This window comes from Anarhichas minor, unplaced genomic scaffold (assembly GCF_050575085.1).
Source record: "Anarhichas minor isolate MPS153535 unplaced genomic scaffold, ASM5057508v1 ptg000011l, whole genome shotgun sequence".
Classification (NCBI taxonomy): Eukaryota; Metazoa; Chordata; class Actinopteri; order Perciformes; family Anarhichadidae; genus Anarhichas; species Anarhichas minor.
Genome location: NW_027466457.1, coordinates 6283268 through 6310291, shown reverse-complemented (window position 1 = coordinate 6310291; position 27024 = coordinate 6283268). Strand labels below are relative to the sequence as shown.

Sequence of the window (27024 nt, the reverse complement as noted above, 5' to 3'; positions counted from 1 at the left end):
AAATCGGATCAGCAGCGTGCGAGACATTCTGTGTGATGTACAGGATCACCCTCAGCCTATCATGGTGATTATTGTGAATGCTGCATGCATCGCTCTGCAGCGTCTTGTCAGAATCTGATCAGTTGCGTCCAAGATGCGGGATGAACAAACCAGGGCAGAGCTACAATACACCATCGATTACATCAGTGAAACAAAAATGAAAAGATTCGTCTGACAAAACAACACTTGATTTTTTTGATCATCGAACTATAGCTGTCATCTCTGGAGAACGACTAAGCTCAAGAGATTCTTTCCATTGAAATTCTTTAAACCATTAGATCTTGCTCACTGGCAGGATTGGCCTAGAACCACTCTTTGTGCTATTGTTTTCGTTTCCCTCCTCTACGTCTGTATTGTTGACACTTGACGCAATCTGCTTACGAGTTGAAAGGTGAGTCATGTGTACAAGGCAAGTATTGTTTTCTAATTCAGGCCGCGTGTTCGATGTCTTACAGCATCTCTTAAGACCCTGGTGAAGACGAGCGGTGAACAGACCATAAGTGATGGGGTCCAGACAGGCGTTGAAGAGGCCAAATATAAACAGCATATGTGTCATTGAATGAGAGACTGTTTCCTCCATTTCTTCAGGATATAACCAATACCACAAGCCTAGCAGGTAGTACGGGGTCCAGCAGACGATGAATGATGTCACGATGACGATACTCATCTTAAGAGTCCTCATCCGAGCTTTTGGGATGTTGTTGTGGGAGCGGCGGAGATGAATATCTGTAGACCGCACTGGAAGAGAAGAGAACACCATCTTTGTCACGCACAACTCCTCGAGCCTCAGCAAATATATTTCAACTGCAGATTTTGAAGAAAGTGTGAAACTTACAGTTACCCCGGGCCATGCGGCTGGATATCTCAATGAGAATTCGTGTGTAGCAGAAGATCATGATAACCAAAGGCAGGAGGAAGAGGCACACAAAGGTGAACATGTTGTAGAGGGTCTCCTGCCAGTGCTGGACAAAACTGCCGTGGGTGGTGCACTGGGTGAAGTTCTCCGGGACTGTGATGGTCACGTTGTGAAATATAAACATCTGCATTAAAGACAAGAAGAGTTTTGCTTAGTCACAAGTCTAAATAAGTCAAACAGACAGAATGGAGGATACGAGGAGAGAGGAGGCTTGGAACAACAACTGTCTGGAAGTATTAAATCAGAAGCTGATTATTGATTGGTCAGATGATCTGATGGAACACAGGAAGCAGCAGTTCTGTAATATCATTATATTGCATGATTATCATACTGTAGATTTGGCAAACTACATGTGGAACAGGAATATAACCTCCATAATAAAATAAAAATGTATTAATAAATTCTAGATCACACTTTTTTTCATCTTGTATTTTTTTCTGTTCCAAGTGCAGCTTGGCTGATTCAGTAACAAATATCCTAACATTTCTTGTGTACAGCTGCACAGTCATGGTTGTGTATCCAGCCTGTGTGTGTGTATAGGACGGACATACCTTCACACACAATTTAGAGATTTTGAGCATTTATAGCTGATTGTGTGCTGCCCCACTTCCAATCGGTCATGTCCGTTATGGGCAAGGCAAGGCAAGTTTATTTGTATAGCACATTTCAACAACAAGGCAATTCAAAGCAACTTCTTTGTTGGACAGGAAGCCGGTTCAAAGACCTCAGAACTGTGATGTGATCCACTTTCTTGGTCTTAGTGAGGACTTATAAGTCCTCGGGCGCAGTTAATTATTTTTTTTATGAAAGTCCTTTCATAAAACTCAGAAGGAAAACAGAGTCTGATAGTGAATTGGATGATGAATATGTCCTTGACATTTTGAAACGTAGAGAATAGAATAGAATAGAATAGTACTTTATTCATCCCCAAGGGGAAATTTGTCTGTGGCAGCAGCAAACAGGGTTACACAATAGAATAAAAATATTAAGTGTGTAAAATGCACAATATATACAATGTAATAAAATAAAATAACCGAGCAGGACCTATTAGATTTAAGAAGATAAAGTAATAAAAATGCACAGTATATACACTAAGTAGAATTGTATTAAATTAACTAAGTAGGAAAAAATAAACAAAACAGTAGTGCACAAGATCGCCAGCAGCAGCAACAACAGTGTAGCATTGTTATAGTCTTGTGTTTGATGTATAGACAGTCTATGTATAATAGACTGACGAAGGTGCTGACGTCAGAGAAAAAAGATCTACGCTTAATAACATATTTTATTGGACAAAAAAAAGCCTTAAGCTGTGTACATTTATCTTGTTGGAAAGATGATCCCTTGAGGCATCCGGGCTCCTGAAACACTGTATTTACTGTGGCTTATGTACACCTCCAATCCTTTATTAAAGTACAGGCCAGTAATTGCAATTCTTGCGGATAGTTAAAGCAACCCCAGAGAAATAAGCCCAGTTCTGGGCTTTCTCTAAAGCGCCTACCTTAATTTGATGGCCAATTGTGTTCGTATATCAAAAATGTTAAAAACACAACAGAACATTGTTTTGCCTCCCATGACACACGAGTGCCTGTGTGCTTATCTGTTCAGGAAAACACAAAATGGGAAAAAAATCAATCTAATCTGGGACCACAAAAACAGGCCAAAAACATACGAGGACATTATGAGCAGAAGATAACATACTATACGTGCAAACCGATTCATCTATGCATGTTTTACTTCTTATACATTTCAGATGTTTGATGGTTTTGGTCGGGTCTAAATGTCAGATCAGTTTTATGACGTTTTTTTCATTTTAAGAATACCTTGCAGCCTCTCAGCTGAGAAAAATACAAAATGCTCCTGGCTATTTCTTTTTATCAAGACATTTAGTGCAGTTTGTTTGATGCTGTCAGAAATCAATCTGAAGATGAACGCACTGCGAAGGCTGAGCTGTTCAACAGCTGAGGTCCACTGCCACTCAGGAACAGTACATGTGCCAATTGTTGTCTGCTTCATGAGCAATACTCCCCTGTTTCTCCTCCAGCATACTGTGTATATCAGTATATGGATCTTTGAATGACCACAATGTACTTTATTTCAGAATCAAGCTTGTGTTGTGATGAGATTTAAAGGCTTAAGTCACATAGTAAGCTTTCCAGTCCAGAAACTTATTTTTCTTTCTTTGAAAATAAAAGGAAATACATTCATGTGTTTCTATAGTATAACAGAAATGTCTCTGTCTCAGGATATGGTTCTCAAAGCTGTAAATAACCTGCTGAGTGATGTCTTTTAAACTCGTGGGCGGCTAAGTGGAGAGCAGGGCCGTCCTTCAATCAGAGGATCGGCGGTTCAATCCCCGGCTCCGGCTCTGCTAGTCGCATGTCGATGTGTCCTTGAGCAAGCCACTTAACCCCAAATTGCTCCCGTAGCTGTGGTACGGTGCAGGAATGTGATAGAATCTGAATTGTAAGTCACTTTGGACAAAAGCGTCTGCTAAATGACTGTAACGTCTTTGACCCGACTGTCTCTCACTCTTATTCAGGAGAAAATTATATGCGACAACTCACAGAACTCTATTTTTCATGACAAATACAAAATATGTCATGCTTAATCTGAAAATATCTTATACTGCAACTTTGATGAACTTTTGGAACAAGCTCATACTGTAGAATAAGTAGATTTCTACATTCTCAATGCTACATAAAGGGGAAATAAAACAGGCAAAGTGTGTGTTACTGTAAGAGGTTAAAGAATATGTGTTTTTTCAAGTATGTTCACTTTAAATGACCGACGTATACCACGAGTCGTACCAAGATTTGGGGTTGACCCCAACATAAATTATGTTTATATTGCTGGAGTTTGTATCTGGTGCTTCAGAGCTGCAGTAGATCTCACATGTTACAGCAGTTTCGTATGTGGCGAGTGAATAAACAGTGTCCAGTGTAACAATCCCAGTATCTATCCCAATTACAACATTTAAGAACTAGTTCACCCTCTGCCTACAGATATGTTTTACCCTACAGCGTTTTAGTGACCGTGAGTAACAGGCACAGATATGTGAATACTGTAACAATAGTCCGAGATAGAAACCAGTTTGCTCATCATCGATTCAGAACAAATTAATAATTTGCAGACTATTGCACAATATGTACTAAAATTATTAATGTAAAAGAATTTAAGGTAACACTTTATAATAACTACACACTATGAAGCATTAGTTAAGGATGAGTAAACACTTAATTCATCCTTTATACATCCTACATCAATCGATCTCTCACTCCTGGCACCTTAAATCTTCCAGAGGTTTCATGCCTCCTCAGATGACAGAGGATAAAAACAGGCAGCTGATGGCGACAGAAATATTTACAGCACATCACTTTCTACAATGTGACACATACGTCAAAAGTGACGAGGGTGCAAGTAAGAAAAAAAGCTCTCGGAACGCCAGAGTGGAGGCACTGCCTTGTCTTTTGGGTTAACAAGCATTTGAACCCAAAGTAATCCTTTCAGATTGAAGACAATGATAATATATGCACTGGTAGTTAAGTTACCTGTGAGTCAAACACACTGTCCGAAAAAACAATAAAAGTGAGCCGCAGAGCAGCGGCTTAGAGGTACTCAGCAGCGTGTGTAGTTCCGTTAGCTGTTAGCTTTTAGCCAAACACACTATCCAAAACAATAAAAGTGTACAACAGAGTAGCGACCTGGGGGTTGGATATAAGGGCCTGTTGAGGGCGGTGAGTGAGGAGCAAGCAGGTAGTCAATGGCCGTATAAGACAGGCAATAAAAGGTAAGAAAGTGGAAGTCACCGCAACCACGAGAGGTCCTTGAGCATGCAGCCATTACTGTCCACCAAAGACAAGATGCAGTTTGCTGCAGCCGAATGCTAGATTAGTGGACAACAAACATAGAGGTGCACACTCACTTATGGACACACAGACACACACAGTCACACACACACAGCCAAACACATATAACCTCATCCCAGGCTTACGTCTGCTGGAGATAACAAAGAAAGCTTAAAGGCATTTCATCTTCGCCCACTACATCTCTGTGTGAGCTTCTCCACAATCAAAAAGATCCAACAACTGAGCACTTTCCCTTCTGATCAAAAAATATTTCTCTTTATTTACCACCGAAGTGTGTGGAGCTACAGAACCTGATCGCATTCAGTTTTCTCGTTTGTTTCAAGCGGCCTCTCTATGGCAGAATGATGTCTTGGAGATAATGTTCAATGCTTGAGGGTCTCCAGGTGTCACGTCACAGGGCGGTCCACTGAAGAAGCACTGTTTTATCAATGTTCCTACAGACACAGGTGCATAGCTCGTAGTAGAGGTGGCTTATAGATAAAACTTCCCATTCATTTTATGTTTTATTCATAAAACTCAACTGTCTGATAAAGGAGAAAGCCACTTGTATAACAACCCCGGCTTTTTTATCCTGTACAACAATATATATATATATATTACATTTTTAGGATTACAGCCATATAACATTTGTAAATGAAGATTTGATACAGTGACCTTTCGCGGTGGCGACAATGGCAGGTTTGTGGCGAGATAATGAGATATTCATTATATCCAATATTCAGCCTGGTGCTCCAGCAGCCGCAGTATTACATCTGGTGGTACTACAGATGATTAAATATCAGCTGGGCTTGGTATTTTACATGTGCTTCGAAGTGTCATCTCTCTCATCCTCCCGTTCTTCATCACAGTCCTGTCCAGAAATAATAATTGTAAGGACTTGTGTTGAGGGCTGGTTGATACCGGTTATCAGCTACACCAGGGATGGAGTAACCGCTGGATAATGATGCACTCTGCTGCAAAACTGAGCCTGAATCAACTTTTATTTTTTTTTGCTGAGATATGTCTCTATATTATCAGTATTTGTTTTCTTGTGCTGTGTTTTTCAGCCCAGAGTCACGATGTCCATGTAATATTTGCTTTAGTTCGCTGTAACAATGATCCTCACCTAAAGCAACAACGCATTTCAAGTTGCTTAACTGATTTTTCAGCCACTTGGGGACGGCAGAAAGAAGCTGTAACCACAACACTGGCATATACCACCTTGAGGTTGACCAGGTGAACTTGTCAACAAGCAGTTGCTTAATTACACATCCAGCACACAAAAAGAAACATTCACATTCATTTGGAGTCTTGCTTTGTGTCCACCTGATGATTATAAACCAAACAGTGTCTCTTTCTAAGCACTGTTCTGGTCAAAAGCAACTCCTGAGAGAAGTTTAATGCTCACCAGCTTGTCGCTAACTTTGTCTTTCAGCCATTTGGTGTTGGGCAGGTATAGTGCACAGTGAAGCACCATCTCTGCTGCTTCACTGAGAAAAGGCTTCAGATGCAAAGCAGCAGGAGCAACAAAGACTGGACTGTGTATTCCTTCCTGAATCTATAAAAAAAAAAAAAGGGATACTTGTGCCAATTGTCTTCCCTGTCACATCTCCCAGGCTACTCATCTTTACATTCTCGGGAGCTAAATCCAGACTGTGTCAGATGAAGGTCAAAAAAAGTCTAAATCAGGCAACATCACATGTAGGTTAGCTGTAGTGTCATGACATCTGCAACATTACTTGTTACTGTTTCACAGTAATACTGATGCCAAACGTGATTCTGATGAAATTCTAATCTGACCCCCGAGTTACAGATGGTTAGATGCAGTTATTCACCAACACAAAGCTGTAGAAAAAATACAGAAAAGTGATGCCTACAATGTATGATTTGTCTTGGCAATTCCAAACAAAGAGGTTTAAGTAAATCTGTGGATTTGTCAGTTTGTTCTAATTTAGCGTTGCAAAGAAAGTGAGAGACGTCTCAGACCACTCATTCAAAAATGGCCCCCCGAGTCTTCAGAAATACCTGAGCCTACATTTGCATTTCAATAAAAAGGGTGCAGGAATGCAATGAATAAGAATTAGAATAACAGTCAAAAATCTATAAATAAAACAAGTATGTTTCAAGGGCATCATGTTCCCATTTTTGGGCAGAGTTTCTCCTTATTTCCCATTTGTGAATGTAATGCCAACTGATTTGACTTCAAGACTGGATTGATAACTGTAATCTGGCTTTATTGTATACACAGCTCTCAGTTGGACTTTTCTTTTCACCTTTCATGTCAACACTTTTTTAAGTTATCTCTCCCCAATTCTTATTTGACAAAAAGTCCTCCGACATGTTCTTACACACAGGTGAAAGAAAACGTCTCACAAACTATATTCTGAATGAGCGTGGCCGTAAACCATAAAAAAAAACTCTGAAATAGTGAGTTATCAAATTAACACACACAAACACATATATACATACAGTATATACAGGTACATGTATACATATAATAACATCTCACATTATAGTACTGACATATTTTTAGGGAGGACAGTCTCACATTTAAAGATACCAACTGTCTTGAAAACCCACTAAATGTAATTTATCTCAAGAATTCAAAATCCCCCAAATTCCAAGAAAGAATAGATGACATGACCTCTGTGTCCATGTGAGAGGTTGAGTTGTCAGATGTTCACTTCTTTCGACCCAGTGTGGTCCAGTCGCACTAGATGAGGTTGAGGAAATAAAGGTGATCTCACACCTGAGCAGGTACTTGATAAGCATACTTGTAACCCTCCTGCGAGCCTGTTGAGTCAAGGATCCCTTCAAAACATGCTACACCTGATTAGATATCCACTTTTAGTCACGCAGGCTGCTGCCTCCTTTGTGTTCAGCAGGTAAAATCAATTCAAGTATGCTGTTGTGAGGAGCTTGTGCTTGAACATTTTCTGGAGCAAAATCATATCCATATTAATCTTAAGTATTGTGAAGCTTCACACACACCTCAACAATAAAACGTAATTTAATGAGCACGACACATGGAGAAAATGCACTTGTTTTGCTGTAAAAGATGCAATTCTTAATAGATTGTAACTGTATTAAATGGCTCACTCAGACATAAGTGTCGTTTATTTTTTTTTGCCTTGATTACCTCAGTGTTGTTTCAAAATGTTTCCTGCAGACCTAACCAATTATCTAAATAACCTTCACCTCTCTTTTCAGCTAAATTAAACAAGATGGATTCACTAGAGGAAAGCACACTGGCAGAGTTCTGTGTGCTTTTTGAACAAGGTTTCATTGTCCTTCAAATAAAACTATGACGGGAGAGGTGTACAACCTGTCATGTGTCAAGAAGCCTCATATGAGTGTATATAGGGTTCATAGAGTGTTTGTGTGTAAGTACTGGATGAGTGGCAGAGCAAACTAAATTAGTTTTCTCCTACCTGAGGGAGCGAGAGGATTACACTCATCGTCCAGGCCACAGTCAACATGATCTTGCTTTTCCTTTTGGCCTCACTGATGCCCAGAGGATTGAGAATGGCAGACTGTCTATCCAAGCTAATGACCACAGTTACAAAAGCGCAGGAGTACATCGCCACCAGTTTCATGAACATCAGCAGCCTGCAGGCGACATCTCCCGCCTGCCACTGCACCGTGATGTTCCACACCGCGTCCACGGGCATCACGATGAAAGTCACCAGCAGGTCCGCCACGGTCAGGTTCATTATGAGGATCCTGACGTGCGACTTGCGCTTGCCGCCGTTGCCGGCAGCATACAGCACAACCAAGTTGCACACAGCTGAAACCGCGCACAGACTGAAGGTGATGATGACTCTGACTTTCGCCGCTGTGGAGAAAGTGGGCAGCTGGAGCGCGTCTCCATCAGCGCTCTTGTTGCAGGCTGAGGCGGCTCCCTGGCAGCTACCGTTCACTGTCTGATCCGTCAGCTGGTGGAACATAATTAAGTGACGGGAGGCACAAATACAAGGCAATGAGCTCGGATACTCCTAGGCGGTGTCCGTCTTCTCCATCTGCACCTCTAACTGGAACTTCAACAGTGTACCTGAGAGAAGAGAGCATTTATTGGTTCGGTTTTTAAGCTGGTGTATATGCCGCAAGGCGCCGGTGCTGTTTGTTAGTGGCACCGGTAACATGGCTATACATCGTTTAAACCGCTCTGTAAGGCACGTGCCGCTTTACGCACAACAAAAGACCACCACGTTGTTTAGCTTATATGATATTCAGAAGCATGCAACGTGATCACACAAACTGTATATATAAAGAATATGAAAGAATAGGAGTTATCAGAAAAATACATAACTAAACACTCTCAGGTGAGGAAATAAAGACGCCAGTCCTACTCAAGTGCTATTTGCTGAACTTTTAACCCTCTTCTAACGGCTACACATCCATCGCTTCCTCTTAGGTGTACTTGCCTATTTACTCTCCCGAAGAGAGAGAAAAAGAGAAAGGAGGAAATCTGAATTAAGCCAATTTTTGAGGCAGAAACAAATAGCTTACCTGCAATTAGGAGGAGCGGAGCTGAGAGTGAGCGCTGAGGGGGATCTCACTGTGTTTCTACTGCAGCTGTTGCTTCAAGCTCCTTCATTCTTCGGCTCTGACGCACATTTTGACCAGGCAACAAATGAGGAAAGTGTTAGGAGTAACTGCAGTGATGCATTAGTAACTCCTAATCAAATAGTATAGAGTAGTCAATGATTGGTTCATTGAGAATGGAATGAGGTACGAATCAGGAACGACTTGATCATTGACGAATCAATAATAATAATAATAAGTTCCCTAATAATTATACGGAGGACAAGTGGATTTATGAGTTACTAATTGGCTTGGAGATTCTATATGTTCCAATCAATGAATATTATGAAGTTGAACATCATTCCAGCACAACACATGTCACTTTAGATCCAACTGTTGACGTCATCACATTAGCAGATGTAGCTACATGTTGGTTAGCCGGAGCATGTTTTTTGTTAGCAGAAATGCTAATGCTAAATGCACCCCCTTGGTGTTTTCCTATGTTGTTGTATTAGTACAAGTAAAATGGATTTTTACTTGGATTTTATGTGATGGAACTACACAAAATCGTCAAAATTGGTGAAGTGAAAAAAAAGGGGTTTTCTTTGCTCTCGCCTCTCTGATCGAGAAAGAAGAAATACTTAGATTGCACGCAGGTGGACTTTATATGACTAATTATGTGACTTCATAAGGTAATTGGTAACATCCGATCTTATTTGGGGCCTTTATAGCAAAGAGGGAGAATACACATGAAGTACCATCAATTTTTTTGAATTTTTTTGAATTTTGCTTCATCAATTTTGACTATTTTGTGTGGGTTCATTACATACAATCCAAATAAAATTCTGCTTTAATTCCAGGTAGTAACGCAACAAAATAAGAAAAACAAACGGGGGTGAATATACTTGCAAGGCATGGTCTGTGTCCACTTCACTCCCAGTGTTGAGGTTTAATAAGTGATTAAATAATTAGCACACGCTTGTTCAAAATTACTTAAAAATAAGAGCAACATATTGTTGGTTCTATTTTGGTGTTTTATTCAATCTTAGCAGTGTTCCCAGAGATAAGACTTATTTTCAGAATCCCAACTTCTTTGCAGATTCAACAATTTTGTCCCCAGATTGTGAGAACATTTTTTTGCAAATAGAAATGTCAAATCTAACTGAATTAAACTTTAAAAATATGAGCCCAGTGTTAAAACGGGATGAAGTATTGACTTGGCCATGATTGTCAAAGCCTCTAACACCTAATGCATGATAATGTATTCTTTCTGATCATACCCCGTGCACAAGTGCGCCCCAGATGTGCCCGGCCGTGCAAAAGTGCATTTGGCTTGTGACTGGAGCTCTGCTCTCTCACTGGAGAAAACATAATTTGCTTGGAACAGCCTCAAGGAGCCTATTGTGTTCCGTTTTGTTTTTCATCGCTTAAATAATTTAATGACAACACTGGGTTAATAAAATAAGGCTGTTTTCTTAATACAGGACAATACATTATGAGTAAACTCAATGCATGTTACATTAAAATGCCTGCAAACATCCATAAAGAGAGTAGGGGATCCACAGCCAGACAACACACACACTAACATATTAAAGGAAAAGAAACACTTGCTTTTGAAAGTTGACACAGTGACAGATCTCTGGTCGTCTCAGGTCAGGTAGTTTTTTCCAGAGAACACGACCAAAGTAATTAAGAATGTAGAAATAGGAAAGAAAGACACAAATTGTGAATTAGGTGCACTGAACACTTAACTATCCACTCCAGGATCATGAGGGTTGTCTGATGCACTATTGTAAGACTGATATGACTGAAATAACTATAATATTAATAAGGATATTCACCAACATCAGTATAAAACAATATGGCATTAAAAATCGATCTGATCCAAAAATATGCTCGAACTCGCTAACCTGTCTAGTGGAACAGTCCAGTTTCAAAATCTAGATATGCATATTCCTAACTTCAAAGTAACTACAATCATAATTTTTCATAATGCAATGGATTAAATGTTAAAAGTGCTGCTCGTAGTGATGAACCCACATAGAATTGCAGCAGAACTCTGCAGCAACGCTCGTCTTTACAGAGCGTTTTGGCCTTTTTTAGCTCACCGTTTTGGTCATCCAATTTTACTGATTTCATGCACTCTCATAGTTGCTGTGGTTTGGAGTGCAGGTAGCAGGAGAAGGACCCAGATGCAGATACAGAAGCTGTCTTACTGGTGCAGTTAAATTAATTTTCAAACAAAAGGCTTACAAACTGAGAGTCTAATATGCACACAGGTAATAGCACACAGATAACACGCAAACAAAAGTCCATGCAGCAATGAAGATTGACTGCCAAAGACCAAAGCAACTGGGCTGCTATATGAAGTCAATGACTGATTGGGGACGTGAGAACAGGGGAGCAGGAGGTCTGGTGAGTGCAGTGCTAACGAGGGACAGCTGAAATTAATCTGTGCCCGAAGTGACGTGATCTGCAACTAGAGGAGAGGTGAGTAACAAAATAAAACAGGAAACGAATGCATGACAAGAAACAAACAAGACATTACATTAGAGTAGATGACAAAAGTCTTGTTTTTGACGACAACAGTGACAAAGCCCAAAAAAAACCTCGGTTCACTACCTGCTCAGCACCAAACAGCAGACCGTCAAAGTTAGTGGCGACCTGTAGCTGAACGTGGTGAAGCAGAAATGCTAAGAAGACAGATATTTCCCTCAGGAGTACCACTGAGCTACAGAATATAGTGAATATATTCATCAAGGGGACAACATGACTCCAAATAAATGAAACATTTTGTTCTGCATCTGGTGGATGTGTAAAAAATCTTAATTTTAAAAGATGATAAGGTCAATGTTGGGTTAACAGTTTGTTTTTGCTCCCCCAAGTGGTAAAGAAAATCCATTATTGCAGGTTTAACAAAATGACCACAAACAGAGGGTCATTTGGACCCTTTGTTGTCCCATGAATGGTTCCACTGCATGAGACCAAACTCTTGTGTAAGATAAGGACTTGAATTTTGTTCTTGATTTGATCCACATCATTTATTTGGATGACCTAATCATGTTTAATGATACGGTGACAGCTCATCATTGCAATATGATTCTTTTGAAAGTTGATGAATGATAACATTCAATTATTAGACAAATGCAGCGTCCCTTAAGAAGAAAGGTCCATGTCTGCTCATCCTTTGACGCATTTAGTAACGGCCATGAATCAAGAGCCACCACAGCAGCGTCAATGTGTGTCATGTGGTGTATACACTGCAAACACCCACATAGCAACTCACATGTAGGATGACAAATTGAGCAAACAAGCTTTATACGCCTTGTAAAAAAAATAAATAAAAAGTCCAATAATTGAATATCATAAGTGGTACATTTGTCTGAAATCCTTTGATCTCATCTTTCATATCTCAAGGTTATGAGATGGAGTAGTCAGCGATGGACCGGCAGATGATTCATTTTTATTGATCCACAGCTGCAATAGCAAAGAAATGGTAAGCGGTCCTCAATCATTTTATTTTACAGGATTACTATTTTGTGGGAAAAACACCAAATTTGCCACTGTTATGCAATCGTTGATGCAGGTAATCTGTTTAATCAGATTAAAGTGGCTTAATTGGTTGCTGACATTTCCCTGGATTTAGTTTGTTGGTGAATTGACCCCTCTCTCAAAGCAATACATTCATCTTGGACAGCTTCTTGCGTTCACACAAAGAGGGACAGAGAGATGGGCTGACGGAGGACAGTCGATGAGACTGGAGGAAGAGAAATTATCCATCATTTCATGCATTTTCCATTTTTCACTCTCAATGAGCCAGTTCCTATACCCATAGGCTAACGTGACAAGCCCCATTTCAGCACTGCATGTAGTGTTGCATGTAAACACACAGCTGCCGATTAGCTTAAGTGCACCTATTTCTGTCGCTTCAGCCGCACACAGCGACCGTATAGACCTCATCAAGCCGACCCCCGTTGTCATTCCCAACTCACCAATGCTGTTTGGTCAGTAACCTAATGAAAATACGAAGCACAGATGCTCCCTTTAGAAGCTATATGCCGCGTACCGGGTTCTGACTCTAATGTAAACCCTCCCGTGGTATCAGTGGTGCGTGATAATTTGCAAAGGGCGTGCAGGAGGGGTGATGGATGAAGGTAGTTTTTCCTAGTTGCATGTGATGACGCACAACACTCCAGTTCCCCTTCTCTGAGGGTCCATACTGTAAAGGCCACATGTTATCATGAACCTGAAGTTCATGATATTGTGTTTGCAGCCTTATTAACACTAGAGAGAGGTTAGATGGAAGAATTATTCCACTTCACCAGGGTCAGCACGGTTATCATGATCACTTCAAACTGAAATATTTTCCAGTAAGAGTTTGTTTCTCAGCTGAAGTCTTTGACGTGACATTATCAGGTTTCCTGTGTTTACATTGTGACACCTGTGCTCCTCTGTCCTCCCAGTGTCCAAAGGCATCCATGTTTCCTCATACAACGGTTCATAAGATATCTTACAAAAAAGTTACTCCTCATTTTTCGTGCATTTCACTATGAAAGTCCAGCAATACGTGTTGATGTTTGTACGTTACAATCATATGGTCTTTACAAAATAAACTTCTTTATTCACAGGATGGTTAGGTTAAGGCAACAAAACTACTTAGGTTTACAGGAAAAGATCGTGGTTTTTGGGTTAAAATAGTAAGTGGCGTCACATTACGTGATGGGTAATATCACACATGGCATTCAGAACAGCATCAAAGACTCTTTCAACCCTGTCGTACAAGTCGTTGACTGTGATGTGAGACACTGAACCACTCTCTCTCTTACATTTGTTTGTCAGTATGCCATCATTATCGTCCCGGAATCTAAAGCCATCTTAATGATGCCCAAGCGCAGTTTGCACCCTGGGGTGCAACAGCTCCTATATAACATATTCATTGGGTGTTGCACAACCAGGCAGACTACTCATGTAACCAGATGACTCCCATGAAATGCCTGCCCACACTGTTATGGATTCCTCACATTATTTGACAGATGGTAGGTTAAGATGTGGCTTACGAGAAATGTAAATATGTATGTAATGTCAGAAACAGCTTGAATACATCCTGAACATGCAAACCCAGACCACTGATCCATAGCTCCCTGTCTTTAAGGCTTTTTTTAATCACAGGGGAGATTATTACATGTTGTGGTATTTTAAGAGGCAGTGTATTTGTGAAAAAATGATATTGAATTATTTGGAAAGTATTATTTATTTAGAGTTTGACACTTGGCTAACCTGCTTCATCAGGATGGAGTGGGTGTGTTTCGATCAGATTTGATTAGCACTATAAGGTAACAAGAGTAATGTGCATATATGAAGCCATCGCAAATGATAAGAAGCTTATTGAGCAAAATGGTTTCAAGCTTCTGATTGCAGTTGCTGTTTCTATGTGCAGATGCAGACTGTCCATGTTTGGCATAATGTGTTTTTACCTAATTAGCGTATGGTGACAGCGTTGCCTGAATTTAGCCAGCAAGCTAATGTTAGCTGCATTAGTTTCTGGTATGTTTCAGTTGGCTTTAATGTAATGCTACCTTTGTTTGATAGTTAGCCAAGGGTCATCATGTGCAGGCCATTTCATTTAAATGTATTTAAAAAAGCAAAAAGTAAAAATAGGACCAATGATGTAACTTTCAGTCAGAGGCCCTGTTTTTTGAATTAATTCATTTCTTGCTGCAGGATAATATATAATTTGCCATGTAATTCAATGAAATACATATTACAATGTAGTGAAATTTGCCTGTAAGTCTGAGGCAATTCTTACTTTTGTGTCCAGTTTTTTTATGTGCTTTGTAATTTAAGCATTGATCTTTTTTAAGAGAGGATTCAGGGAGGAGAAACTATGTATCAAAGACAACAGCCTTTTGTTGCTTCCTTTCTTATTCTCTTTTACAAAGAAGTGCAAACAGACGCAACAATTATTAAAGAACACAAAGCCAAGAAAATGGCTCTGATACAGACTTTGCTAGTTTTGTCTTTAATTTGCACAATTAAGTTCTCAGTTCAGACTCATAAATGCTGTCTGAAAGACATCACTGACTATTACTGACAACACACCATTATTGAAATGACACAATTGTCAATTATATTTTATCACCTTTTTCATAATGATATAGTCATTTTTAAAGTATATATGTGTTGCCTTCGCATCCTTTAGTGTCAAAGAGTGCATTCAATCTGAAAAAACATTTTCTGTATATTCTGTCGAAGATCAGATGGAAATATCTCTGTGAGACATTTTGAAATGTTTCCTGTCTTGTTCATCACTCCTACGGGTTTTATTGAGTGGAACTGGTGTTGTATTCCTAATCCATACAGATAGAAAAAAACCAACAACAAAAAACAGGAGACTTCATTTAATCTGATGAATGAAATTCAATACATCTAAATACCCTAAAACTCAAGGTATATGGTGTCAGACAGCCCTATGCATGTTCCTCTCCCGTACTGGATAATGGTGAGAGTGCTCATTACAGAGGCAGCAGGTGCACCATGTCACAGCACATCAGCAATGAAAAGCATCCCATAATCATATATACTCAGGGATGCACAGAAAAATAATACATTTGGACTTCAAGAACAGGTCCATTGGGGTGCAGTGTTTCTTTTATTTTGTCTATATATCGTTCTTCGAATGCATTAAGTGTCTGTGAGAGAAAAATAAACATGTGTGGGTTTGTTCTTAATCAGAAGTAGTTCTACTCCTGGAGTAGAACTGAAGGGAGACTCGTCACCTCTTCATTTGTTGGCCAGCAAAGTAAACATAAGAGATGGAAGAGACCAACATCAATTAGAACAAGCTTTAAAGGATTCACATTGGAGTCCGACTCACCTACACATGTCTGAGACTCATCCCTCAGCTGCAGCTGTCTTCACATCTAATAACAGTCATGCAATCCATTTTAATAGTCGCTTTAAAGCTGTTCTGTCGAGCAAAGCTGAATTTTCTGTATTGCTTTCACAATTCAGCCTCCAGCGTAAACGTAAAGGAACACGCAATTTTGTAATATGCAAATGAAGAGCGCTTTAGGCTATTTCCTGTAATATCTTACAGCTATATGGATGCTGGTGGAACATCAAAGAATATAAATGAGTCGGCTCCATACTGTTCTTTTCTGTACTTCAGCTAAAATGAGTCAGAAATACAAATAGTGCCGTTCTTTTCAATAATAAATTTACACAGAAATTATAGTTTTCTTTTAAGCGTCAGAACAGACTCCACCATGGTACATTACTTTCTGATATTAGTCTGACAAAAAGATTGATTTTGAAAACATTTATTTTGATCTCATCATTGCTTTTCTTGATTTTATGAAATGTACCTGTTCTTTGTCTTTATAATCTCATTATTACTTGACGCTTTGGCAATATTGACCGTGTCATGTCAAAAAAGCATCTTGAATTGAATGACAAATAATATGGCCTGCATGTTTCCTGTCAATCTAGTAGTTGTTTTAGGAAATGTATAGCCCTTAAAGTGGAAAAAGTGGAATGTTTTTTGCTTTGATTGCACAATGTTGGCACCTGAATAATGACACCATCAGCGTTTAGATTGGTTCCCTACAAGCCTCCCTTTCACTATGCAATTATGTGTGTCTGGGGTTACGGCATAAAGGAAGTGCGAAGAACCACTACGCAACCAAAACAGGAAGAGGATATCCATTTTGTTTCCCCTGGTAGCTTTAGGCCCAAGCATGGTAGCATGGTATGCTGACTTTGCCTAAGGTAATTACCCACAAATCATTGCAATGTGGCGTTAAACACGGGGTAACCAGTGGACGCATGGAGACGTAAACAAAGAGGATGGCTCACGTGTGTTCAGCCTGTCATATTACATTTACACAGAAACATTAAGGGTTAAAGATGGAACAAAAAATTAACTATATTTATTTATTTATTCATCAAATATTTGATTTTGTCATTGAAGCTGTTTTGACCAAAACGAGTAAATAGATTATATGAAGTTACCTCTCATCTTGTGAGGAAAGAGCCTGGAAGACATTCAAATCAAGGAGTACAAAGTATAAAATAAATACCTACAATTGTACATCATATTTTTTGTGGTTTTCATGGTAACGTGATATGTTGCAGCAAAGTGCTGTCCCATTCCTATTTACACCATCTCAAGCCCTCACAGTCTCTCACACTCAACCACTTACCAGGTGACGTCAGTAAGTCCTCGAGGGTTCAGGGTTTGAGGGTTTAGGGGCGACATTGGGATTGGGCCGTAGATAGCCATCACCAGGTAATGGAAATAATGGACGTTGAAACAACCGGAGTAACTATGGAAACTCTACCCAGCATAAAAAAAGAGCTCCTTATTAGCAAGACTGTAATGTGTTTTAGTAGCAAAAAATGTCCCCAGTTGTTTGTCCCCGCGATGTTGGTTCGTTCATTTAAGCGGACAATTTGCCCTTTTTGTGTCTGATTGCAAGTATCCATGTCGCAAAGTATGAATGTTCCCTTTAAACCAACAACAACAATAGGCAGGACAATGGGAGAGAGAAAGAAAAAATGACATTTTCAGAGCGGGCTTCAGATCCTGACCCACAAAGTGCAGAGGCATTCCTCAAAACTATAAGCAAGGAATTCAAACGTGACAGATATAAACTGTATTTAGGGTTCAATATTCCAGTGCGTCAGTATAAATGCACTTCAGTTACCACCAACTCTCTGAAGACGCTAATAATTTCACTGTAAGTGCAAGTGACTTTTAGCGCTGATCTTTGTGAATTGAACAGTTTTTGAAATGAGGCTAATTTGCATAGAAAGAGGGCATTTAAATGTGTGCAAATAGCACAGGAACACAAAGATGCTTTTTGCTTGGGAGAGCAGTTATGGGTGCATTTCACCCTTTTTCTTGTTTCTTTTTGTCTTTTTTGTGCAGGTTTAGGGGTCGCAAAAGCAATGCAATCCTTTAAAAAAAAACAGCCCTGAGACACACAAGTACAGCTGGGGCTGAGGGGAACTTCAATAACTTTGCAGGTATTTGGTCAAAGCATGAAGTAAATTAACCTGATGACGGAGCTAGATGAAAAGTGAAGGCATTACTAAAGTCGCTGGGAGTGTGTGTATTAGATTCCATAGCATTGCATAGCAATTCATCCCATTGTTGTTGAGATATTTCACAAAAAAACCACAAACGTGAACCTCATAGTGGTGCTGAAAGAAAAGTCGGACGTTTTGTAAATGTCTGTACAAAGTTTGATGGTAAATAATTCCGTAGTTATTAAGATATTTCAGCCTGGACTGATGGTGGGTCAACCAACCACAATTACCCTCCATCCTCACTTGTGTATTCCTATCAGCTTCCCAATCAAGTGAGAAGTAATCAGCACTCCAGTGTTTTTCACCATATGTGGCACCTTGGCTCTGGACCGACATAATTGAAGTGAAATGATCCACAAAGAATTTAATTGTTTGTGCCTCAATATGAGCCCAAATGTCAAAAGTGTGCATAACCTCAGCTGCTACAAATGAATCATTTCAAACGCAGACTACGCCACAAAACACAATGCAATGCAAATCAAAACCAATGAGACTATTATTATTTTCAGAGAGACGTCGACAGACAAACAGTCAGACAGAAAGACGGACAGGCAAAGAGAAATAAACATTCAAACAGAGGGAGCGCACACTCATTCACTACAGAGTTCACTGGCACACAACTGCCCTCCTGTGGTCATCTTTAGAAATAAAGTGTGTGCGCAATAGAGCGGATATTGAACTTTCATAATATTACATACTGTGTGTGTACATTTTATAATACATAACACATATACAGCACTTATATACATTTGTTATATATACATATTTATATATATTATGTTCGTTCTTTGTCTATTTTCCTTTATTGTAAAGCACATTGTGTTGCATTTCTTGAATGACAGGTGTTGTATACTGAAATAATCATCGTTATTAGTAAGTTAATGCCCACTAATTCTAAACAAACACTAGTTGTTTTGATGAACAATGAAGTGATTAGTATGGGCTCTCACCAGGTTCGCCTTTATTGTCTTGTGCATCGTTTGAATAATTTAGTTAATCTGTTGCATAACCTTGAATTTGCTGTTGCTGATGTGACGCCCCGTCTTATTTATCCATCAGCAGATGGGAGGTAGATTGTCAGACATGCCCCACTTCTAATTTTCCTCTCTTAGCAGTCGAGTGCTTTCCTTTCAACCATCAGACGTTTGCAGGTGAACAGGAGTCTGTGCTGCAAGGCCTGCTGCACAGACTCCAGAAGACGTTGGACCCTGGAAAGCACTTTGTGCAGTGAAGCTTACAAGCAGGCTATCAGCTTGCTCACAACACTCAAACGTGAATCAAGGGAGGTGGTCTTACACCTCTGCTGTGTGTCATCGGCGGTCATCTTCTCTTTTGATCAAAATACTGGAGGTAATGTACAGTATGTGCAGTAAAACAATGTTGTCTCTTTTTTTAGATTGTTTGTAGATTTTAAGTAATAATAAGATGTTGTCAATATCAACATCGACATTAGAAAACCTTTATAAAACTAGTTTAGTTTCCATTATAATCTGAAAATATGAATTCAAAAGGAATATTTTGGGAAATATGCATATTTGCTTCTTTGCTAATGCCTAACTTTGAGCGCAATGAAATCCAACATTAGGATGTCCGTGTTAAACTTAATAAAGCCAGTATTTGTATAATTTCAATAAAAACCTATATTTCATGACTTTGGTGGTCAATGTTCTTTCCTGAACCAAGTCCAGGAACATCATTAAGCATTTTCATTCAGATTTATTCAGAGTTTATTGCAACACTGCTCATGAAGACTGATGAATTCCTCATTTCGTCTGACACAGAGGTGACTGCCGTTTACCCAAATCAGTTAAACCGTTTCTGCTTTTGACACCGTCGATTGCATTCTGCTCATTCGCTTAGGAAATTGGTTTTGGCTGGCAGATAACGTCCTGAATTTGATTAAATTGCATCTTTCGGTGGTGAATGAGGGTACTTCATTCAACCCCAGCATCAGCATGGTGTTCCCCCTAGGGTTACTGCTTGGTCATGAGTCACCATGAGTCAGTGGTTAGCTCTGTTGACACACAGCAAGAAGGTGCTTGGTTTGATTTACAAGAGATAGGGCATTCTGCTATGTGCCACTACTATGTGTGCATCCTCCGGCTGCTCTTCTTTCCAAAGACATGCACCATATCAACTGAAGTTTCTAAACTGTCCCCAGGTTGTAATCAGTCAAAGGTGTTTCCGTGCCTTTGCTGCAAGAATAGAAAATTGCTATGCCTAAAGCCTCAAGGATTAAATACTAATAAATACAACTACATATACTGTAGACCTCACTGTTAGTCCTGTTAGTCTGTAGTTCAACATTACATTTGACCCACGTCTTGCTGTGTGACCCTGGCATGAATGTAGCTACCAGAGAAATCCTTTGGAAATGCAAGCAATGGCATTCTTCACATTCACAACACATTTCCTTACAACTCCCCTTTTCTTAGCATAACTCAGGGGATGGATATCAGACAAAGGCGCTGTTACACAACATCGGACCCCTGCAGTGAATTCAGCTTGGCAGTCGGCCAAAGTTGCCGAGATGTACGTGCCTACTGAGAGGACTCGTTATGCCCCTGCTGTGTGGAGTATGTCGCATGTAAACTGGACGAGCCATTGTTGGGGGTAAATCTGGGCTTAAGCATTTATATTCTGCATGTTAGCAACATTTCTGAGGAATTAATAAAATGACGACAGAAAGCTGAGAATCAAGTCTCTAATTCAATTGAAGCATCATTAAGAAACTCAACCATGGTAGTTTCCACTGATAATTCATGGGAAATTGATTTTTCATCCTTTTTGGTACATGAGTTTACAAACTGAGACAAACGTTTTAACATGATGTGAAGAGATTTCATTTACCAGATAAAAGTTGAGCTCCCACGGATCAGAGACATTTATTTTGTGACTGAATATTAATTAAAATTAGACAAATGTATAAATCTATTTAGAAAATGATAACTGCTAATCATCAGACAAAGAAAACACATTCAATGTTTGTCTCTCTACATTTGATCCGTCATTATTTTCTTTCAAGGCCTTGAGAACCTACTTTCTCAATCCTCATCTTCCATTAACATGTTCTGCCAAAGTCAGAATAGGTTTTGTTGCACGCACAGAGTTTAGCAACATTTGAATCATAATTTAAACAACAGTAAAAGGGGCTGCTTCTGTCAAAGTCATCCGATCAGATCAAATCTAAACAGTTGTGATAAAAAAGATTAGAAACAGTAGCAACATTAACAGAGGGTGTTTGATTTGTGCTTATTTAGTCAGCATTAATGTTGTGTAGAAATACTAAAGATTTGAAGCCAGGTTTCCAGAGGCTTTGTTAACAATTTTACATTCATAAACATATACTGAAGTTAAGTAATGAATACTTATCAGTTAAATTACGCGCAGTTTCAAGTGTGCCTCTGTGTGAGACCACCTATGGCCATGTTACTGAGCCTGGTCAACCTTTCACCACCCATTACAGAATGATGAGTCACTCATCACTGTGCCTGATTTAATTTACCTGCTCACGAGTCTCACTTTCCCTCCCTGTGAACCTCTCATGTGAGAGGAAACGTTTTCCCAACTCAATCAACTATTTTACATTAGATCATCCAAGTATTATCAGCTCTGCCCTCCAGACATGACTACCTTGCACTATATTGCATTAAAGTCTTGAACAAACAAATGATACCTTTGATTTGCTTGATCATGTTAGCTATGATGCATTCAGATGCTAAAGTTAAAATACAAATTGCTTATTTTACCATTTATTTATCGTTGATGAAAGAAAAGTGAATTATAATCCCTTTCAATCATCGTGTTGTTTGAAAGCCTTGCGGCTCCAGAGTGGTGGGCTTAAGAATGACGAGACTGAGGAGAAGTCTGACAAGTGTCTCAATAATAAATGTCAGAAATGCTCTCTGGTGCATGTCAACATGCAGACAGATGAGGCTGCCGGACCTGTTACTCAGATTCTATGTGCTTTCATAAACCTACAGATCAAAGAACACCTGACAAATACCTTGCTGCCTTAAGTGACCGTTTGAAATGAGAATAGAAAATGGAAGAATTGAAAAAATAAAAATACATTTGCAATAACTATCTGGCATGAATATGCAAAAGGAATTAATGTTCAAAAGGATTCACACCTCCATACTGTATGCAAAGTGCTGTTAGTTGAAGCACAGAGTAGCACCAGGAAGATGAGCCATTAAAAGGCACCATGTGCTCCTGAACTTTGAACTTTCAATACTTTTCCATGCTGGGGGTTGAATTATGGTAACTGTGTGTACACACCGCGACCTTATTTGGAAAACTATTGAGCTGTAGAGCGCAGCAGGGGGTCCTTAAGTCTTTGCAGGGGAACTTAACAAAAGGCAAAAGGGCACAAGCGAAGGGATAGTTGGCATTCTTGATCAGTTAACACATTGCTTATTAAATTTGGTTGACGAAAAGGCTCATTGAGCACCTTCGTTTGTTAAAGAGCCTGCACATTCCAGACCCCCTGTGTAAATGCTGTATTAGGGAATTGAAGCTTGTGGCGCCACACGCTAAGAGTCCAAGTTGTTCATCTAAGAAAAAAGGGGACATTAGATGCTGTTTGTCGTGTGAAGCACTTCTGAGCTTTCTCTTCAAAATAAGTGGACTGCCATAAAATAGCACAAAAACAAAGTTCCAAAACACAGTAACTACATATTTGTTCAAGTTTAAGACCTGACCGTGTCATGTGGTTTACAATTTAAAGGAACAGTTCAACATTTTGAGAAACATGGTCATTTGCTTTCGTGCTAAAAGTTACTAACCCCTCAGGTCCCTGAACCTGCTGACCTCCGAGCCCATATATCTATTTAAGTTGCTTACCCAGTAATGAAATAAAGCTTGCTTCTATTTAATAAGGGAAAAGAAAATTACATTGTGTTACTGCATTGATCAGTTATGTCTCTTAAAAACTTGCTGCCCGCCAGACAGGAAACAGCATTCAGTTGAGGTCTAAAATGTGATCTGAAGCTATGAGATATAGTGTTATATTATATTTCTGTTAGTTTCTTCAAAAAAATAAATGAATTTTGGAATGTTTGCCTTTAACACCAGACGTCAGGTTTCTCTAAAGTTACTCTCTGAATGCTGTTTATATTCCTTTTGAACATATGAAGATTGGTTGCACAGTACACTTTCATGTCGGTTTGGTTTCTTTGAAGCCAAGGCGCCAGAGACACTCTTATTACCTGCAGGCAGAGCTGGTACATACATCTACACAACAAATCATCAGCTGCCTTTTGATGACGCCCTTTTAGAAGCTCAGCACAGCAACATCGGGCAGAAGATCCACATACTGTGTCTAGTGTTAAAACGGATTAAGAAATGAAAATCCAAACTATTCGGGATGACAGCTGGTGACCTCACTGTTTGATCTGGATTTAGTTTTTAAAGCCTTAAGTATTTTCTGAGAGACCTTAAAGAGTTTCAGGGATACTGTACTTCCTTGTTTACTCACCTCATTCTTCCTCTAAGTGACTTTGGCTTAAAGCATCCAGTCAGGGTCCAGTGGTTTAGTTACTATTTGACTAAATGGTAAAAGGTTGCAATTTAGAAAGTGTTTGAATGTGTGCTGGTGCTGTATGCAGTGAGACTCCTGAACTGTAATCTACTACAATGGTTTTTATAAACAAACACATCCAGCTGGATGCTTGTGGGTGGAAAATGCATTTGGATGTGAGTGATTCATGGCGCATTCGTTAAAAATAGCAGACAGGCCATACTCAAACACCAGCTCCGTCAGTCTAAAAAACAATCACACGTCCTAGCACTTTGAACCAGGCGCTCCACGGTAGCTTAGTCTCCAGCAGTGATCACCAAACCTGGATGGCGGAGTTGTAAAAAAACATTTCCTCATGTGACAAACTACCTGTTTCTGTTACAACATGTTGTGGATTTCTGTGGCAGCTCTGCCTGCAGGTTCAAACTCTGGCATCAACAACATGAATCCGCGGATAGTGACACAGTGGGAGCAGTGTGATGATGTGAGGGCTGATCTCTCTCCAGGGCCTGTTCGAAAGCAGGTTGTAAACGTTGTTGCTGACTCAACAGATCACCCCCAGTCTGTGTTATAATAGGATGTGTGTAATAATCAAGAACTGCACTTTAATTAGTTTTTGCAGATACACAAGTATACAATAATCACTGAATAAACTAATACTACATATCATAACATTCACAGCCTTAGCTGATTCACAGTGGCTAAGCGCATTTAATTGAAAAAATACAAAAAGCTCTTCATGCAGACAATAAACAGAAAACAATATAGAATAGAGATCCCATAAACCAAGACTACGATCTAACAGATATAATCAGTAAAAGAGACCTGATCAGCATCATCTCTGTTCATCCTTCAAAACTGCTTCAACTTATAGATTTAAAACGATGTCAGTTAAGATCCTTAACTTGCATGTATTGATCCCCTGAACAGACAGACCTATCTCTGCAGATGAAGAAAGGCGGTTTTAAAGTGAGCTTTGGGTCAGAGATCTTCTTCAAGCACCAACGTTTAAAGCAGGTCCCTAACTGAAAGGTTCATTCAGTAAAGGGGGTATTGAACAGTTCAGGGTTGTGAATTAAGATGCAAATGAATATGCTAATGAAATAGTTTCATGTAATCATAATTATTCCAAATGCGTTTTCCTCATTCAGCGTCATTAAAATGGTTACAGCCCATCTTGTGAATGGAAACAAATTATTGAAACTGAAAAGTGGTTTGCAAATGTCTTATGTGCATATAGTGTCATCGTAGCAGCACATGGAGACGCACGAAGGCAGCTCTTGCAGGTGAAACATCTTTGTCAGGCTGCAGTACTGGGTCGTGCTGTGAAGTGACCACAGACATGTGACAAGGACCTGCAGGGGCCAGACTGCCCCCGGTCTTACTTTGTTAACCCGTGCCTTGTTCCTGTCAGATTCCTCTCAAACAAGAACAGAAAAGAGGGGGAGCTGGCACCAGCATACCTTTGCCCTCGCATGCTGCTGCCTTAGCCACACAGACGGACATCTTCCTGACACTTAACGACAGAGGTTGAAAGGATTAAAAGAAGAATAGACGTGTCTGCCGCCTAATGTTGGGGGTCACTTCAAGTTTACTGCAGCAGGCCAGACACAAATTAGAGGAATTGTTCATGGGGGAAATGGCGTCCTATAGCCAGAGAGAAATTCCTCATAGAAAAAGAGGATGAAGTCTTAATTTAAGATCTGGGGAGGACTGAGGGAGTTGTGAGAGTACGTTTTTGGATGTTTTACAGCATCTGTGTGCATTAAATAGCGTAGATGCTGTCAGGACACACGTAGCTTACATTAAAACATTGACATTTTTGTCTCATTTGAGATTTAGTGCCTAAATCAGTCTTTGAATGCTCTGCTTCGAAGCACCAAGATAGCCCTTTAACTGCCCCATCGACTGTCATGTTATTTCACCTCGAGAAGTCTTGAGTCAAATCAAAAGTGTGGAGACATTTACAACTGTTTTCTTAGTTCATTTATTTCCTTGTCTACATATTCAGCAAAGTATTGGGTTATATTCAAGAAGCAATGCAGTGTCTTTCAGCCGTTATCTTCTTATGCAGTTCAGCTACCAATTCTGACAGTTTTACATTTCAACTTCCAGGTTGTTTAGTGAAGCAGACAATACAGAAAGAAAACACTATAGGTTGCATTAAATGATGCAACAAGACCCCTCATGTCCAAACCAACAGATGGGCACTCTGCAGTTTTTGCGTACAACTGATTAGCAATTATAAATATTTTTGAGACCAATAAGTAAAACAAACACGCATATTTAGATTTTAAAAAACATCAGTGAACCTCACATAAAATGTAAAACAAATATGGTTAATAGTGGGAACTTCTTTTCTACAGTCCCTTAGTTTCACCGCGAAGGCCTGAGCTGCCCTAGGCTGCCTCTGATTGGTTACTTGTTGCCTCCGCACTCTTTGCCCTCCTGCTGCTGCAGACACACCAGCAGCTTCTTAATCTCCTTTCTGTTCCATTCTCAGCAGTTCATCAGGACTTTGTCATGTGGCTTTTGTTTTTACTCTGATGCAACTTGAAATGTAGCAAAGCACAATACTGGTCATAAATAGGCCTACTCGAGTAAAAGGAAACAATTGTGATTTAAAAAAATAAATTAATCACATCAACTTTTGTTACAAAGTAAATGATATTAGTCGCTTCCAACCTTGATTTTATGCAGGACATGCATTTTGTAGTTACAAATGCACTCTTATTCAGCGGGCATTCTCAGGTTTTTAAACCTGCATTTGCAAGCTGTTGTACACAACACATTAAATCTCAGTTAACAGATATTTGCAGCCGTAGGACTTTAGGAAATGTGTCATTAGTCAGGACAGACAAAGCAGATGCAGAAACCAATGTGCCGTTAGTTTTGGGTTTGTCGGCTGATGTAATCAGTAAAGAAACAATCCTTCATCCAGTCAATTAGCATCCATCCTGCTTAAGGTCCCTTGAGCAAACCTCTGAATTTCTACAAAATCCAGCCATATTGATCTGAAGCGTACCCATTATCATCACTCGAGGTACGAGTATTACCTTGTGGGCATAAATGGGCATTTGGATTTTAGA

General features: G+C 39.6%; 1 protein-coding gene across 1 annotated transcript; it reads right to left on the bottom strand.

Moving 5' to 3' along the window:
• Positions 1-313: 313 nt before the first annotated feature.
• gnrhr4 (gonadotropin releasing hormone receptor 4) lies at positions 314-8747 on the bottom strand. The gene is made up of 3 exons (XM_076089893.1): positions 8232-8747; positions 875-1079; positions 314-777 (listed from the first exon to the last, which is right to left on the bottom strand). The coding sequence occupies exons 1-3, from the start codon at positions 8745-8747 to the stop codon at positions 314-316; spliced, it is 1185 nt and encodes a 394-aa protein (XP_075946008.1).
• Between the last annotated feature and the right edge of the window lie 18277 nt (positions 8748-27024).

Coding starts and splice junctions, on each gene's coding strand:
- gnrhr4 (XM_076089893.1), bottom strand. CDS start 8,747: ATGTTCCACCAGCTGACGGATCAGACAGTGAACGGTAGCTGCCAGGGA. Junction 1,080..8,231: donor TAATCCTCTCGCTCCCTCAG/GTAGGAGAAAAC, acceptor TCTTTAATGCAG/ATGTTTATATTTCACAACGT. Junction 778..874: donor CCGCATGGCCCGGGGTAACT/GTAAGTTTCACA, acceptor CTTCTCTTCCAG/TGCGGTCTACAGATATTCAT.